The sequence below is a fragment of the Octopus bimaculoides genome, chromosome 29 (assembly GCF_046866305.1).
Source record: "Octopus bimaculoides isolate indiv1 chromosome 29, ASM4686630v1, whole genome shotgun sequence".
Lineage (NCBI taxonomy): Eukaryota > Metazoa > Mollusca > Cephalopoda > Octopoda > Octopodidae > Octopus > Octopus bimaculoides.
The window spans coordinates 5,981,903-5,999,092 of record NC_142956.1 but is presented as its reverse complement, the minus strand read 5'-3'; the positions used below and the strand labels follow the sequence as shown (position 1 = coordinate 5,999,092).

At 34.3% G+C, this 17,190-nt stretch overlaps 1 protein-coding gene across 2 annotated transcripts in view; it reads left to right on the top strand.

The window, feature by feature from the left end:
- Positions 1–17,190, top strand: part of LOC106869292 (uncharacterized) — a 247,362-nt gene that overhangs the window by 86,394 nt on the left and 143,778 nt on the right. For both annotated transcript variants that reach the window (XR_016238965.1, XM_089345317.1), the window contains exons 28-35: positions 519–590; positions 1,205–1,276; positions 1,829–1,900; positions 3,782–3,853; positions 5,063–5,134; positions 5,789–5,860; positions 13,460–13,531; positions 14,322–14,393. Coding sequence is in view for 1 of the 2 variants with exons in the window: in XM_089345317.1 (XP_089201443.1) it covers positions 519–590; positions 1,205–1,276; positions 1,829–1,900; positions 3,782–3,853; positions 5,063–5,134; positions 5,789–5,860; positions 13,460–13,531; positions 14,322–14,393 (576 nt within the window). In the remaining variant the exon portion in view is untranslated. The remainder of the gene's footprint in view (positions 1–518; positions 591–1,204; positions 1,277–1,828; positions 1,901–3,781; positions 3,854–5,062; positions 5,135–5,788; positions 5,861–13,459; positions 13,532–14,321; positions 14,394–17,190) is intronic.

Sequence of the window (17,190 nt, the reverse complement as noted above, 5' to 3'; positions counted from 1 at the left end):
TATCATCATTATTATTGTTGTTGTTGTTGTTATAATTGAGTGAGAGAGCAGTACATGCCATCAAAGTTACACCGGTGTACAAATAGATAAACCCCAATATACCCATAATGCTTACGCGTCTGATAAGGGTACACCAGGGACATGCATCACTATGTGCGCGACATGGTGATCTCATATCAAGATAAACAGCGCATGACCCAACAGAATATTCTTCGGGTTGAGTAGCCCATCCTGCTCAAAAGGTCCTTGAATAAAGGTTGTTTAAGGATGTTGAACGAAACACCCATGTTTCGAAAAGTGAATTATCCAAACTGCAATGAATTGCTCTCACCACATGACTATGATGTTCCCTAATTACTTCTGCTCATGATCAGAGATGCACATATCGTCAGGCACCAAGGGACATGCTCAACTGGTTAAGGTCAAACACAGACAAGCAAATCATCTTATTGTTTAGTCAAAATTCTGTCACAAATATGTTCTAGACAATTTCTTATTAACTCAATTTTATGTTCCAGATACTTGAATTATAATGATATTAAGGAACTCAAAGCAGACACCTTCCAAAATCTGTCCAGTTTAAGAAATCTGTAAGTTCCACTTCTTCTTTTCCACTTCGTCCTTTCTTCTTCTTCTTCTTCTTCTTCTTCTTCTTCTTCTTCTTCTTCTTCTTCTTCTTCTTCTTCTTCTTCTTCTTCTTCTTCTTCGTTACGGTATTTCTTCCTTTTCTTCAATTTCTGCTACACCAGTTTTGTTACGTATATTATTTTTTTTGTTTACCTCTTTTTACTTTTTCTTCTCCTTCAAAATCCCCTTCTTTTTCTACTTCTGTTTTTTTTCCTTTTCTCCCTTTTCTTCGTTTCACCAAATAATCACCAAACAATTCCTTTTCTCGATCTTATCCTCCTTCCTCGAAATTTCCGGCGCCATATTATATTTCTCTTTAGCCTTCCTCTATGTATACATTATGAATCTGTTTGTTAGTTTCTTTCCTCGTAGTCTTCTCTCTTCTTTAAAACTAACCACATAATTTAAGCCTTATTTTCTTATATTACCATTATTCACAGCTACATCGGAATCATCATCATCATCACCATCATCCTTATCATCACCTCCATTCACTATGTATTTGTTTCGCCATAATATTTTATGTTATGCAATTCCTCTATATTTTCTCCTATCAACTAAATTTTTTACGTTACAGATATTTGCAAAATAATAAGATTGAAATGATTCAAGTAAGATCATTTCATGATCTGCCAAGTTTAAGCAATCTGTAAGTTGGCTAAGCCATTTTCGTCTTTATCTTGTTCTTCATCGCATTTTTCTTCTGCTTCTTTTTCTTTTTTCCTTTTTTCTTCTTGACCTTCATTGTCTTCTTAATTTTCTCCCTCCTCCATTTTATTCTAAACCTTCTACTGTGTAAGTCACCATTGTATCCTTCGAGATAATTATTGACGTCCTCGCGCTTGTCCTCATGGCTATCAGCATTCTCATATTCGGCATTGCCAGAGTCATATTAATCCCTATCTTTATCAGAATATTCAACACTAACAACGTCAACCCCATTATCAGAATCATAATATCTTCTTAATCAAGACTATCATCATATGTTATTCTCATATTCATCAGTACCAGCTCTGCAACGTCTACTACCATGTCTACCACGATCATTTTCCTCCTCCTCTTCCTCCTTCACCAACATGTTGAAATTAATCATCACCTCGTTCTACTTTCCATCCCTCCCATCATCTTATTGTTTAGTCAAAATTCTGTCACAAATATGTTCTAGACAATTTCTTATTATTAACTCAATTTTATGTTCCAGATACTTGAATTATAATGATATTAAGGAACTCAAAGCAGACACCTTCCAAAATCTGTCCAGTTTAAGAAATCTGTAAGTTCCACTTCTTCTTTCCTCCTCCTCTTCTTCTTCTTCTTCTTCTTCTTCTTCTTCTTCTTCTTCTTCTTCTTCTTCTTCTTCTTCTTCTTCTTCTTCTTCTTCTTCTTCTTCTTCTTCTTCTTCTTCTTCTTCATTACGTTATTTCTGCCTTGTCTTCAATTTCTGCTACACTACTTTTGTTATATATATTATTTGTGTTTGTTTACCTTTTTTTTACTTTTTCATCTCCTTCAAAATAAATACTCATCTTCTTTTTTTACTTCTACTTTTTTCCTTTCCTCACTTTTCATCGTTTTGTTTTATTCCTTCTTTTAAATTTTATTCTCCATCTTTTTCTTCTACTTCTTCTCATTATTCCAATTCATCTTCCAAATTTGCTTGTCTCCCTTCTTCTTCGTCTTCGTTTTCTTTATTTTCCTCTTCTTGAATTTCTGATTCGGTACCAATTCTTCTATATATATATTATTTTTGTTTATTTTTCCCTTTTTCTTCTTTTTCTTTATACTTATGTGCTTGTTTGTTTGTTTGTGTGTGTGTGTGTGTCTGTGTGTGTGTGTGTGTGTGTGTGCGTGTGTGCGTGTGTTTGCTTGTGTGCATCAATATCAACGATAATTAACAACCATTTTGATTGTATATAGGTCCAAATTATTCATATTTATCTTCATCTACAATCACGAGATCATTCAGTTTCATAATATTTTCTTCCTCCTTCGAAATTTCTACCTCCATATTCTATTTCACTTTAGTCTTCTTCACAAGTTAAATATCTCTTTGACACATTTCTCACTTGTCGTCAAATCTAACCACGTAAATTATTCCTTTTTTTTTCTTACTTCATCACCACCAGCAACCTGTCATCATCTTGCTCATAATCATTATCATCATCATAATACTTCTTCTTTCACTTCTATTTCTCCTTCGTCTTCTTCTTTTTTTCTTTTTTTTCTTCTTCTTCCTCTACTTCATCTTCTCTGTCTTCATCTACTTCTTCTCCTCCTCTTCCTTCTTATACTACTTTTTTCCACTGGATTTTCATTCTTCCATTCCTCCCTCTAACGCTTTTCTTTCTCTTCGTTCTCCTCCTTCCTCTTCTATCTCTTGTCTTTCGTCTTTTAGTTTTCTTCTTCATCTCTTTCTTCTTTTATTCTTCCCTTCTCATTTACCTTATTTCTTCTACTGGATGCACTTTTCTTAAAATACTTACCAATTTCATTTCCATACCCCTCACCTTCTGTTTCTCAGTCTCTACCCAAATCTTTCTTCTTCTCCTCTGACCATTGGTGTCTTTGTGAATGTGTCTGAGTGCGGATCACTGAACATTCGTGTGGATATGACAGTCTTGGTGTTTATCAGCCCTCATAATTTGAATATATATTTCTGTACCTCACTCCCTGACTCTAACTCTCTTATCTCTCCCCCTGTCTCTCTTTCTTTGTATATACATTTATATATTATTGTGTTTGCTTGTGAATATGTACGTGTGTGTATGGAGGTGGGTATAAGTATCAACGATAATTATCAACCATGACTCTCCCTTCTAAATGTATTTAGGACTACATTATTCATATTTATATTTAGCTACAATCACCAAACAATTCCTTTTCTCGATCTTATCCTCCTTCCTCAAAATTTCCGGCGCCATATTATATTTCTCTTTAGCCTTCCTCTATGTATACGTTATGCATCTGTTTGTTAGTTTCTTTCCTCGTATTCTTCTCTCTTCTTTAAAACTAACCACATAATTTAAGCCTTATTTTCTTTTATTACCATTATTCTCATTATGCCACCTCATCATCATTATCCCCATCATCATCACCATCGACTATGTATTTGGTTCGCCATAACATTTCATGTCAACATTTTTTTATGTTACAGATATTTGCAGAATAATAAGATTGAAAGAATCCAAGTAAGAGCGTTGCATGATCTGCCCAGTTTAAGCAATCTGTAAGTTGGTTAAGTCTTGTTCATAATATTTCATTGAAAATATATTACTAAATATTTAATATCTCTCCATTCAATTTCGTACCACCTCCTTGTTCCTCCCCACCTACATTCTCACTCGCGATTGAAATGCCCGAATGTCATCATTACCATCATCATCATAGTCAAAAACAGGACGTTAACTACCGCATCATCGTCATAATTCATCATCATCATCTCTTATACTACTAATTCCTCCTTTTCTTCTTTTTTCTTCTTCTTCTCCACCTCATCATCATCATCGTTATCTTCCTCCAACTTCTACTTATTTTTCTTCTTTTTCTTCTTCATCTACTTGCACGTCATTTACTGTTTCTTCTATTTCTTTATCAACGTTTACTACTATTTCTCATGTTATTTTTTTCAATCTCCCTTTTTCTTCTTCCTTTTTTCTTCGTCTTCTTGTTTATATCCGTCATTTTCGTCTGTATCTTGTTCCTATTCGCATTTTTCTTTTGCTTCTTTTTCTTCTTTCCTTTTTTCTTCTTGATCTTCATTTTCTTCTTAATTTTTTCCCTCTTCTAAACCTTCTACTGTGTAAGTCACCATCGTATCCGTCGAGATAATTATCGACGTCCTCGTCCTTGACCTCATCGCTATCAGCGTTCTCATTTTATTATCTTTCTCTTTCACAAACAGCGTCAAGTTCATCAACCTCCTGTTCTTCATCAGCATCATTTATAACCACAATATACCGCCATCAGCTGCTGAATCTTCAACACTCTTATCATCAACATTGCCAATAATAACATCCCCCACCAACATCATCATAACCAATATCGTATTCAGTATCACAAATATACGTGCTAATCCACATCAATATCAGAATATTCAACATTTACATCACCACCATTATAAGCATCATAACATGTCCGTCATTAACATATAGTTGTCTTCACTGCCTTATCATCATAGACATCATTACCATCACCACAACGCTCACTTACAACTGTACCACAACCATTATCCTCCTGCGACTCTTCCCCTCCTCCTCTCTTCCTCTACCTCCTCTTCCTCCTCCTCCTCATCTTCATTATGTACAACGTCATCGTCGTCATCATCTTCATAGAATTAATCATTTTCGTGATCGACTTTCCATGTTCTTGATTTGCCAAAATTCTGTCAAAAATATGACCTTTACAATCTTTTATTAACACAATTTCTATGTTCCAGATACCTGAGTTATAATGATATCAATGAAACCAAAGCCGACATCTTCAGAAATTTGCCCAGTTTAAAATATCTGTAAGTTGAATCACTTTTCTTTCTTAGTACTTCATTGTCGATATACTTCTAAATTTGTAACATCTCCCCATCTTTCATTACAATCTCTCTCACCCACCTTCTACAGATATGTTTTAGTGTTTACTTATTTTTGTGTGTGAATCTGTGCTTATTTCTTAAGATAAGGGACCAGTCACATCATATTCATCATCACCATCATCAATATCACCAGCCTCACAAATATTTGCACCACCTACATCACCGTCAAAATAACCACCAGCAACATATTCATCATCATCTTCACCAGAAATATCAGCAGCACTAAAGTCATCATCGAAATCATCATCAGCATCACCGTAATTATCCTCATCAACATCATTATCTCAAACATCACCATCTTCATAAGCAACAACAGCAACATGATCTTCATCAACACTACCACCATCTTCCTTTGTTTCGTCTCATCGTCATATTCATAACTACCGCCGTCACCACCAGCACTACCACTACCACACACACCACCATCTCCATCCCCTTCCTCTACCGACTCCCCATTATTACCATCAACATTTTATACACTTCCTTTTCCTCCACCGAGTATTTGTTCAGCCGTAATATTTCATGTTATACAACTCTACTAAACTTTCTCCTATCAATTAATATTCTATGTTACAGATATTTGCAAAATAATAGCATCGTAAACATTGAAGCAAGAGCTTTTGATGACCTGACCAGTTTAAGAAAACTGTAAGTTGGATCAGTCCTTTTGACAATATTCCATTGACGATATATCATTAATCTTCTCATTCTTTTCTGAATCTAAATATGTGTTAGCATGTATAATACTTTGTGTTCCACGCACCCTGATAGTTCTTCGTATCCCCTCCGAATATCCTTTTTACTACTACTACTACTACTACTACTACTACTACTACGACGACGACGACGACGACGACGACGACGACGACGACTACTACAACTACTACTAAAAGCTTTCGCGCTTTTCCGATTTATCCCTCTTCTTTGTCATCAGTACACCTAACGTGTCATTGTGTTTATCCTTTTTTACCATTCAATCTTTTCTTGTCCTATATATATTTCTTCATAAATCATTGTAAATTTCATTTACGTCCTCAATAGCATCAGTACTAAAGATTAAAATGAAATATGTGCTTATATTATAGATTTAGAAATATATTGTCAATGAAATACATCATCATCATCATCATCATCATCACCATCATCTTCATGTCTTCATCATATATACATTCATCATATCTTCTACTAATATTTGTACTTCCTCTTCATCTTTTTCCTCTTTTCTTTCGCCTTCTACTTCGTTGTCCTCTTCTCCATCTTGATCTTCACCGTCTTCTACTTCTCCTTCCCCATCTACTTCTTCTTCTTTTTTTCCTTCTTCCTCCTCCCTATTATAATCATCATTATCATTATCATCATCATCATCATTATCATTATTATTATTATTATTATTATTATTATTATTATTATTATTATTATTATTATTTTTATTATTATTATTATTGTTCAGTAGTTTTACTTTTTATAACGTGCTTTCACTACCAAGCGCAGCTCTGTGTGCCTTGGGCATGTGCTGTGGTTTGCTGTGATACTCTTATGGTTACTCTATTCAAAGTGTTTTGCGTAGAATGTGTGCAGTGCCCAGTATTATTATTATTATTATTATTATTATTATTATTATTATTATTATTCAGTAGTTTTATTTTTATAACGTGCTTTCACTTCACTACCGAGCGCAGCTCTGTGCGCCTTGGGTATGTGCTGTGGTTTGCTGTGGTGCTCTTATGTTTACTGTATTGAAAGTGTTTTGCGTAGAATGTGTGCAGTACCCAGTAGTGCAATTTTCTGTATGTTATATATATTTGTAAGTCCTGGTGTTTTTGTTATGTATTTGTCTGAATATTTTTTTATTATACCTAAGGCACCTACTATGATAGGAATTGTTTCTGTTTTTATTATTATTATTATTATTATTATTATTATTATTATTATTATTATTATTATTATTATTATTATTATTATTATTATTTTATGTTTGACTTTTGTTTAGCATTTGTACAAGTTGGATCCAAGTCTCACCCAGAGACCTCAAGAGACAACAAGTTAAAAGTTTATGTAGGTGTTATGCCTAGGGTACCATATATTTGGATTTGTACAGTTTTGTTCAAGTGAATGTTTAAGAAACCATAAGAATATTATGTGTTTGCTTTAAAATTTCAGATCACATAGACAGTATTTTACGTAGGATATGGGCAGTTCCCATGAGCACTATCTTTTGAACTTCAGCCATTTTGGGGTTTCCTGGTATCTGAGCTAGGTAGTAATCAGCCCGTTTCGCTGTCATTCCCAGAGCACTTATGCCAATAGGTATTGTTTTCGTCTTCAGATTCCACATTTTGCTAATTTCTATTTCAAGATCTTTATATTTGCTCAGTTTTTGGTAGGTCTTGACGGATACGTTTATATCGATTGGGACAGTCATATCAATGAGGAGGCATGATTTTTGTCTGAAGTCTTTCAGTATGATGTCTGGCCTATTTGCGTCTATCTTTCTGTCAGTTTGAATGGTGAAGTTCCTGAGGAGTGCAATGTGATCATTTTCAAGTACTGGGGGTGGTTTGTGTTTTTATCATGGGGCAAGTCCAGGTTTTTGCATATTACCCAGTGAATATATTGTGCAGCTCTATCATGCCTGTTGAGATACTCTGTAGGCGCAAGCAGACTGCACATGGAGATAACATGATCGATGGTCTCATTTTGTTGTTGGCATATACGACATAATGGGGAGCTGCCGTACTTTAATATGTTGGCCTGGTAGTTCTTTGTAGGTAGGCATTGATCTTGGGCTGCTATGATAAACCCCTCTGTTTCTGATTTCAAGCCATAGGCCATTAACCATTGGTGGGTAAGGGCTTTGTCAATATCTGCATTATTCGCTCTCTTTGGGTATTTGCCATTGAGATATTTTCCATGCCATTTTTTCGTCATAATATCTAAGGCAGCAATTTTTGCACGGGTTTTCAAGCGATTAGCTTTTTCTGCAGGTATTTCTAGTTCGTCTAATTCTTGAATTTGTTGCAATTGGAATTCACTTAGATAGTCCTTTGCCTGTTTTGTTACTGAGTAAGATGCTGTCTTGCTTTCATGTTTTAAGACAAGTTTTAGCATCCAGTCCTCAGAGTTTTTCAGATAGGTGTCTAGGCCAATTGTGGCCGCCTTCATTGATAATGCCAGCTGTAGAAGTCCTCAGCGTCCCTCTTTTATTGGCAGATAAAGGCGTTCTATATCTGCCTTAGGGCGGTGCATTCTATGCATTATCAACAGTAGTTTTCGTATTTTTCTGTCAACATTACATATTTCAGTAATTGACCAGTTAACGATATTAAAACTGTAAGTCACGACTGGTATGGCTAGAGCATTGATCCCTTCGATCCTGTTTCTCGCGTTCAGCTCTGTCTTCAGTATTGCTCTCACCCTGCGATAACATTCTCTTCTGATCCTTTCCCTCATCACTAAGTGCTTGATATTGTCTCCTTCATTTACCCCTAGGTATTTGTAGCTCTCCGCTGGTTCTAACTCTTTTATGACATTTTGCTGGTCAAGGTTCACGTTAGATGTATTTGTCATTTTTCCTTTGATAAAGGTAGCTTTTGCACATTTATCAAGGCCAAATTGCATCCTGATGTCATGACTGAATTGTTTAACAATCGCTAGTAGGCCTTTGAGTTGTTGGTCATTTTTTGCAAAGAGCTTTAAATCATCCATGTAAATGAGATGATTTATATTTTTATCAAATATGTTATAACCATACTGTGCATCATTGAGCAATTTTGAGAGCGGTATTAGCGCTAGACAGAAGAGGATTGGTGATAGTGAGTCACCCTGGAAAATGCCACATGAAATTCTTACATCTCCAGCATTTAGAGAGTCATTGTCATTGTTCAACATCAGTGTGGTTCTCCATGATCTCATACTTACAGATAAAAAGTTTCGCAGAGTAGGAGCTATTTTATACATTTCCAGACATTTCCTAATCCAGCTATGTGGTAGGCTATCAAAGGCCTTTTTATAGTTTATCCAGGCTATTGACAAGTTTTTGTGTCGCTTGTGACAATCTTCTAAGATCATCTTATTGATCAGTAGCTGATCTTTACAACCATAAGATCCACGTTTACATCCCTTTTGCTCATTAGGGAATATGCTACTTTCTATTAAAAAACTATAGGTATACTCGGTTAGGAAAGATGTTAGCGTCTTATACATTGTTGTTAAGCAGGTTATGGGGCGATAATTTTTTGGTTCGTTTGTTTCCTCATTTTTTGGAAGCAGGAATGTTAAACCATTAACTAGCCAAGAGGGCATCAAACTAGGATTTTGCAAAACATCGTTGTAAAGTTTTGTTAGCAGTTCATGGCTTTCTGGGAAGGCATTCAACCAGAAGTTAGGAATTTTATCCTTTTCTGGAGACTTCCATTTGCTTGAGCTCCTGAGAGCAGATCTTATATCTTCTACCTTGACCCCCTCCCACTTTTGCTCCTCTAAGGAGTCTAGGTCTGTAGATATTCTATCAATCCAAGGGGCCTTTTCATTGTGTGTTTTATCTTCTGCCCAGATTTTATTGCAAAATTCTTGCACTTCTTCTTTTGATGGGACAGACTTTATTGTTACTGGTGTTTTCCCTATCTTCCTGCAGACATTTTTGGGGTTATTTTTTAACATGTTATTATCTCGGAAGAGATAATTTCTATGGTGGCATCAATCTCAACTATTGTTTTCATATTATATTTTTTCTTTAGTTTTTGGGTCTTTGTAGGTTTGATACTCTTGTCAAATTTAAGATTTTTCAAACATACTACGTCAGATCTAAGCAGCTTAATTTGGTAATTGAATGCGTTCTTGCCAAGAAGGCTTTTTGTGCGAGTGTTGTCTTTTTCTAGTCTTTTCACCACATAGAATCGTTGAGATTCTTGCGGATGCATAGTACAGGTGGTTGAGATCTGTAATATCAACATCATTAGCTGAAATTATATCCTTAAGTGCAAGGCGGATTTTACCAATTATTTTCAGGTTTTGGTTAGAATTGCGAATTTTGGGGAGAGTGTCGCGTTCATTCATACTAGTTTCTTTAATTTTCAGCCATTCAATCATGATTTGATTTTTTAGATCATGTAGTTCTGTTGCGTCGATTTATGTATGACTTTCTTCATCTATTTGATTTTCACCTGCCTTAGTGTTTATGGTTGGTTCAGAGAGTATTTCACTTTGCCTATCAGTTACCTTAACTCTTTCAATCATTACTGTATTTTCATCAGCCTTGGGCTGGTTTATAATTATTTCCTCTGTAGCATCTTCTTTAGCTGCAGTTTCATTCTATTTATCCCTTACTGCTTGTTTAATTTGGTCAATCTCTACTTCAGTTAGTAATTGTTTTTTTCATAATGTTTCTTCTGACGTTGGCAAGTTTGTTACTGTCTATGTAGGGTCTTACTTCAAGGTGTTTCTGTCTCCAGCTTAAGTAGGTTTGTACAGTATTAGATTTATCTGTAGGGAAATATATGGCATGGTAGAAGGCTGTAAGAACTTCTTTATTATCTTCCTTAGACCATTTTCATTCTTTTTCTTTTGGTTATTTGATGACGAGCACGGATGGCCATCTGTTGGAATATTCCGGTTGTGGGGTACTTCCAGCTCCTGTGTGTCGGGAAGATTTGAACCAGTAGCAGATTTCTCGTCTCGGATCTGGTTCATTATCCGAGTAAGTGGTCCTTTATAATCCGGTCTATGACCATTCCGGTTTGTATTTTGTTTTATTAACAGTGAGGCATAACAAGCTTCGACGTTGACGCTAGGGGACGGATCTGTCTGTTTAGGGTAAATGTTTTGAGACAACACCGTCTCCGAGCTCTCGTGACGTAGCTTCTTAAGGCTAGCAGATCTATTTCGAGTAAGTGGCCCTTTGTGATTCGGTCGACGACCAATCTGGTTTGTGATCTGCTTTCTTATCATTGAGGCATGACGAGCTTTTGCGTTGACATTAGGGGACGGATTTGTCTGTTGAGGGTCAGTTTTTTGAGACAACACCGTCACCGAGTTCTCAGCATGTAAACATTGCTCGTAGCGTAGTTTTTTAAGGCTAGCAGATCGGTATTCGTCTGTATTTTTTTGTAAACTTTCCGGTGTTGGTTTTGCGTGTGTGATCGCACGTGTTTCATTGAAACATCGTGCATAGGAGGACCTGTGCTTTGTATGGCAGTGAAATCTCCGGGCATAGTGTATTTGTGTGTGTGTGTGTGTGTGTGTGTGTGTGGCGTTTTAAACTTATGAATGGTTCACTGTCTGTGTTTGTTCACAAAATGAAAATAAATAAAGAAGAAAAAAAGTTTTGGTTCTGCTTCGTTTGTGATATGTGTTTTCGTATGCGTGAGTGTGTCCTGTGATTTTCACGTAGTTGTGTAAACATTAAAATGCATGTGTAGTTCTATGGGTATCAAAACGTATATATCATTGTGTACACGTTCGAGTGTATGCGTAATTATTCAATATATGTACTTACTATTTTGTTCCATTTCTTTTTTATATAGTTTGTAAACTTTCGGTGTTGGTTTTGCGTGTGTGATCGCACGTGTTTCATTGAGACATCGTGCATAGGAGGACCTGTGCTTTGTATGGCAGTGAAATTTCATTTTTTAAGAATAATTTTTTTTTTTTAAATTATCTTCGTTAAAAGACCGCTTCCTTCAAATCTTCCACCGGTTCTTTTGCCTAATTCCATCGATGTTATTGGATTAGATTTGTTTTTGTATAGGGAGCCCGGTGTAGCATATCCATGTTGTTATTCAGCCCGGTGCTGTTCTCTTTCAGCCCGGTGCTGTTCTCTTATTATTATTATTATTATTATTATTATTATTATTATTATTATTATTATTATTGGTGTTGTTGTTGTTATTATTATTATTATTATTATTATTACTATTATTATTATTATTATTATTATTACTACTACTACTACTACTACTACTATTATTATTATATTATGGTGGTTCTACTACTTTTCTTCTTCTTTTTCAACTTGTCTATATTTCTTCTTCTCCTTCTACTTCTTCTCCTGGCGCTTTTTCTTCTTTTTTCCTCTACTTTCACTTTCATATTTATTTGTATATCCTCTTTTATCTATCATTGTGTTGATTCTCTATTCGTCTAAACCTCTTCTATGTAAATCATCACCATATGTGCCGCGATAAGTATTGACGTCCCCCTGATATCCTCAGCACTTTCATTAATCTCATATTCTTTGCTATCTTTGTCAATCATAAAAAATTGTCGAGTTCATCACCGTCATCTTCATCATCAACATTATTTATTACCACAAAATACCGCCATCAAATGGAAGATATTCAACACTAACATCATCATCGTAAACATCACCTTCAACATCAACATAATCAAAATCATTTTAAGCATCACAGAGTCATGCTTATCCCCATCATTATCAGAATATTCAACATTAAAAATATCACCACCATCATCAGCATCATAAAGTTTTCTTCATCAAGACTACCACTATATATTCTTCTCTACTTCCTCCTCATCAATTTCATCACACCCACCATTGTGTATATTACCACCATATCTTCCGAGATAATTATCGATGTCCTCGTCTATAACCTCTTCACCGTCATCATTTCCATATCCTTTGTTATGTTTCTCCATCATAAACATCGTCAATTTCATCATGTCCTCTTCGCCATGAACATCATTCTTTTCTACAAAATACCGCCATCACCTGCAGAATCTTCAATACTTTTATCATCACTGCCAACTGTAACATCCTCATCAACATGATAGTAATCAATATCATATTCAGAATCACCATATACATGCTGATCCCCATCATTATCGGAATAATCAACATTAACATCATGTCCATCATCAGCATCATAACGTCTTCATTATCAACACTACTACCGTATATTCTTCTCTGGTTGATCATCATATTCATCGCTTCTACCAACAGAAGGTCCATTACCAACGCTGCTTCGAACATTATTCGCAACCTCCTCTTTTCTCATCTCCTGCTCTTTTTCCTCTCCTGCTCTTTTTCCTCTCCTCCTCTTTTTCCTCTCCTCTCCCACTTCTCCGCCCCATCGCCATCGTCATCAGCATCATCATTATCGTCGCCATCATCTTCATGGTATTAATCATCATCGTGATCTATTTTCCAGCCCTTAAAGCATCTAATTGTTTAGCCAAACTTTTGTAACAAATATGTTCTATACATTTTCTTATTAACTCAATTTTATGTTCCAGATACTTGAGTCATAATAATATCAAGGAAATCCAATCAGACACCTTCCGAAATCTGTCCAGTTTAACAGATCTGTAAGTTGAACCAGTTTTCTTTTTTAGTATTTCATTGACAATATATTTCTCCATCTGTAATATATTCCAATATTTCATCTTAAGCACTCTCACCCATCTTTCCAAAAATGTGTTTTATTTCTTGGGAATCTGTGTGTGAGTGTGGGCACATTTCTTAGATATCGGAAATCTGAGAAACTGATTGTTCAGAATAACCACTTAGTACATGCATGTGTATGTCTGGTCTGTGTAGAGTCTCTCTCTCTCTCTGTCTCTCTCTCTCTGTCTCTCTCTCCCAATTTTGTGTTAATGTCTCTGAATGGCTCTGAATGTGAGTGAGGATCCATTCCTCAGATATTGCGATTTTGAACGAGTAACAATTAAAGGGAAAATTAGTGCGAACATGTTTACGTATGTATATATCTAAGGCTGCCTGTCTGCATATGGGTGTGTGCATGCGAGTGTTACAAAATGTATGTGTAATTTCGTCTGTATATCATGTACGGTGTTCACGTCTCCGTCACCACTGATTTCTATCCTAGACATTTCTTCTCCTTCTTAATCTTCTTTTTCTTTTTATATGTACTTTCCCTCTTCTACATTTTCTTCTTTTTTCGCCCAGATCGTTTTCTTTTTCATTGTTTACTTCTATTTCTTGTCAATGTTCTTCTTGATCTCCTTCTATTATTTTTTCATCTTTTTTATATACTTCGTTATCTCCATCTACTTTTTCTGCTTCTTTGTCTCCTTTGTCTTCGTCTTGTTCTTTCTTTTCTTCTTCTCATTCTTCTTACTCAATTTTATGTTCTAGATATTTGAATTCTAATGATATCAACGATATCCAAGCTGACACCTTCCGGCATCTATCCAGTTTAACAACTCTGTAAGTTGAATCAGCATTTTGTATAGTATTTCGTTGACGTTATATTTCTAAATCTGTAAAATAATTTCATACTTCATTTTAATCTCCCTCACCAGCCTTTAATATTGTTTGTTAATCTTTATGAGTGAGTTTGATCCCATTTCTTAGAATTGGATATATGAGAGCCTGATCATTCAGGGAAATCATTTAGTGCATGGGTGTGTATGCCTCTGTGTATGTAAGACCTGTCCCTGTCGAAAATGTGTATGTCACTGTTGGTTAATGTTTGTGAATGTGAGTGAGAGACACTTCCTCACACTTGAAATATATGTGTATGAAAATAAAGGGGTCCGACTAGTGCAAACGTTTAGATAAATTATGTCAATCGTAATCAATTTTTATCTTCTAACATATGAGGGAGTTAATGTCGTGTTTTACTAGAACTATTTGAGGAACTCATGTATTACGGGTTAATATGATAGCGTTTTATAAAAAAGTGATTGTTATTTAAATGCTGTTATTAAAACACGACATTAACTCCCTCATATGTTAGAGGTTATCATAGATTGATTACGATTGACATAATTTATCTAAACATTCTTTATTTGTTAACCTAAATTAGAACACATATTAAATCTTTGATCATAAAATAGCGCATTATTTTTGGTTTAATTCATAGTTAAATTCACCCATAACAATGACATAATATGCAATGCTTTATTAACATTACTTCTTCTTTTCCATATTTTATTGTACCTCAATATCATTAATTTACGACTTCCAATTTATTCACCAATGTGTTTAACAATAATAAGAGTTATTTATGTTCCTGGCTTTCTTAGTGAGAGTTTTCTAAATCTACGATCCTAATTCATCATTTCAACGTTCCTAGAAACATCCTTAATGTTTATCAATCATAGTTTAAGTATTTATTGTCGTAACAAGATATATCCCAATCATTTTAATATCTCATTAAGTAATCATTTCATATAGATTAATAGACAACCCATTAACTTTATTATTCTTTAATTCATTAATTAATTTTCACTCATTTAACATCTCATTCACTAATATATGAATTACCTTCAGATAAATATCCCTCTACTTTATTAATAATTACCACAGATCGACAGTAATTTATACGTACTAGGGAGTGTATTAAATTGCGTACGAGTCTCTATATAAATACATGTGACAACAAATACATAAAAAATATATATGTGTGTGCGATTGTACGTGTATAAGTGTTAATATATACACGTGTATCTGTGTGTGTGTGTGTGTGTGTATATATTCATGTTTTTGTATGAAACTAGATGTGTTTCTATAGATTTTTGTATATATATGTATATATATATCTATATGTATTTATATATATATATATGTGTGGTTGAGCGTTTATGTATGCATGTTTGTATATGTATGTGTATGTATGTGTGTATATATGTATATGTATGCATGTATATATATATGTATATGTATATATGTATATGTATGCATATATGTATATACATATATATATATATATATGTATGAATATATGTATATATATATTTATGTACGTAGATGCATATATTTGTGGGTGTGTATGTGTGTGTATGTATGTATTTATGTATATATGGGTATGGATGTGTATATATGTGTATGTGTGTATATATATATATATATGTGTGTGTGTGTGTGTGTGTGTGTGTGTGCATATATGTATCTGTGTATATATCGATATATGTATATATGTGTGTGTGTATGTATATATATGCGCATACACATAAGTATAAATGATTATATACGTTCATCTCAATATTTTCATAGAAACACAGGATTAACCCCTTTTATAATGCCTTTTTATTACATAACATTCCTCTCCCAAATTTTTTTATTGGATTTATATCATCCTATCTACTCCCAACTCTACACTCTGAATTTTCCTTTTCTTTTTTTTTTTTCCTTTCTTGTCCAACGTACTATCTGGTAGCGTCCTAATCTCCAATGGTTTTTTCAAATGAATTACGTTATAACCTTATCCAACTATTGTTCTCATACTCGGTTATAATGTCTTACGTTTAAGCTGGTTCCCATACATTTCCCTGAGGAGAAGTTTACATTTTTAACATCACCGATTCCTATGGATCGCATAAATTGTAATTCTTCGAAACATATGTCGGAATAAAAGTATGCAGTTATAACATGCGTTTACTCCATTCTTTAAATTTATATATACTCAAATACCCAAAATATCAAGGAGTTTCTGCCTCACAAACAGAAGTTACACCACAGTTATATTGTGATATTTGCTACCCTGGTATCTATTAACCCATTTATTTTATCCGAATTATTTTTAATAGGAGAAAATAAATACATATAATTAAATATGTATATATATATATATATATATATATATATATATATATATATATATATATATATATATATATTGAGGTTATGTGATGTAATGGTGTCAAGAAGAGTGAGTGCTAGGGACAGATTATAGTTAATCTCCAGTTCCGGTGATTATGCGAATGAGGAGTCCAACGTATGTCATAAATGAGCATGCGTATATATAAAAAAATTAACAGAATGAGATAAAAGTCCAGGCTGTGAACGATTTCAGAACATTTATATAGAGGTCTTCTCTTTATAAATGTTCTGAAATCTTTCGCAATCTCGGACTTTTATCTTATTCTGTTAATTATATATATATATATATATATATATATATATATATATATATATATATATATAAATGAATGTCTTTCTGTGTACTGATGTGTGTATCTGAATGTTTCAAAATGTATGTGTAGTTTAGTCTGTATAACAT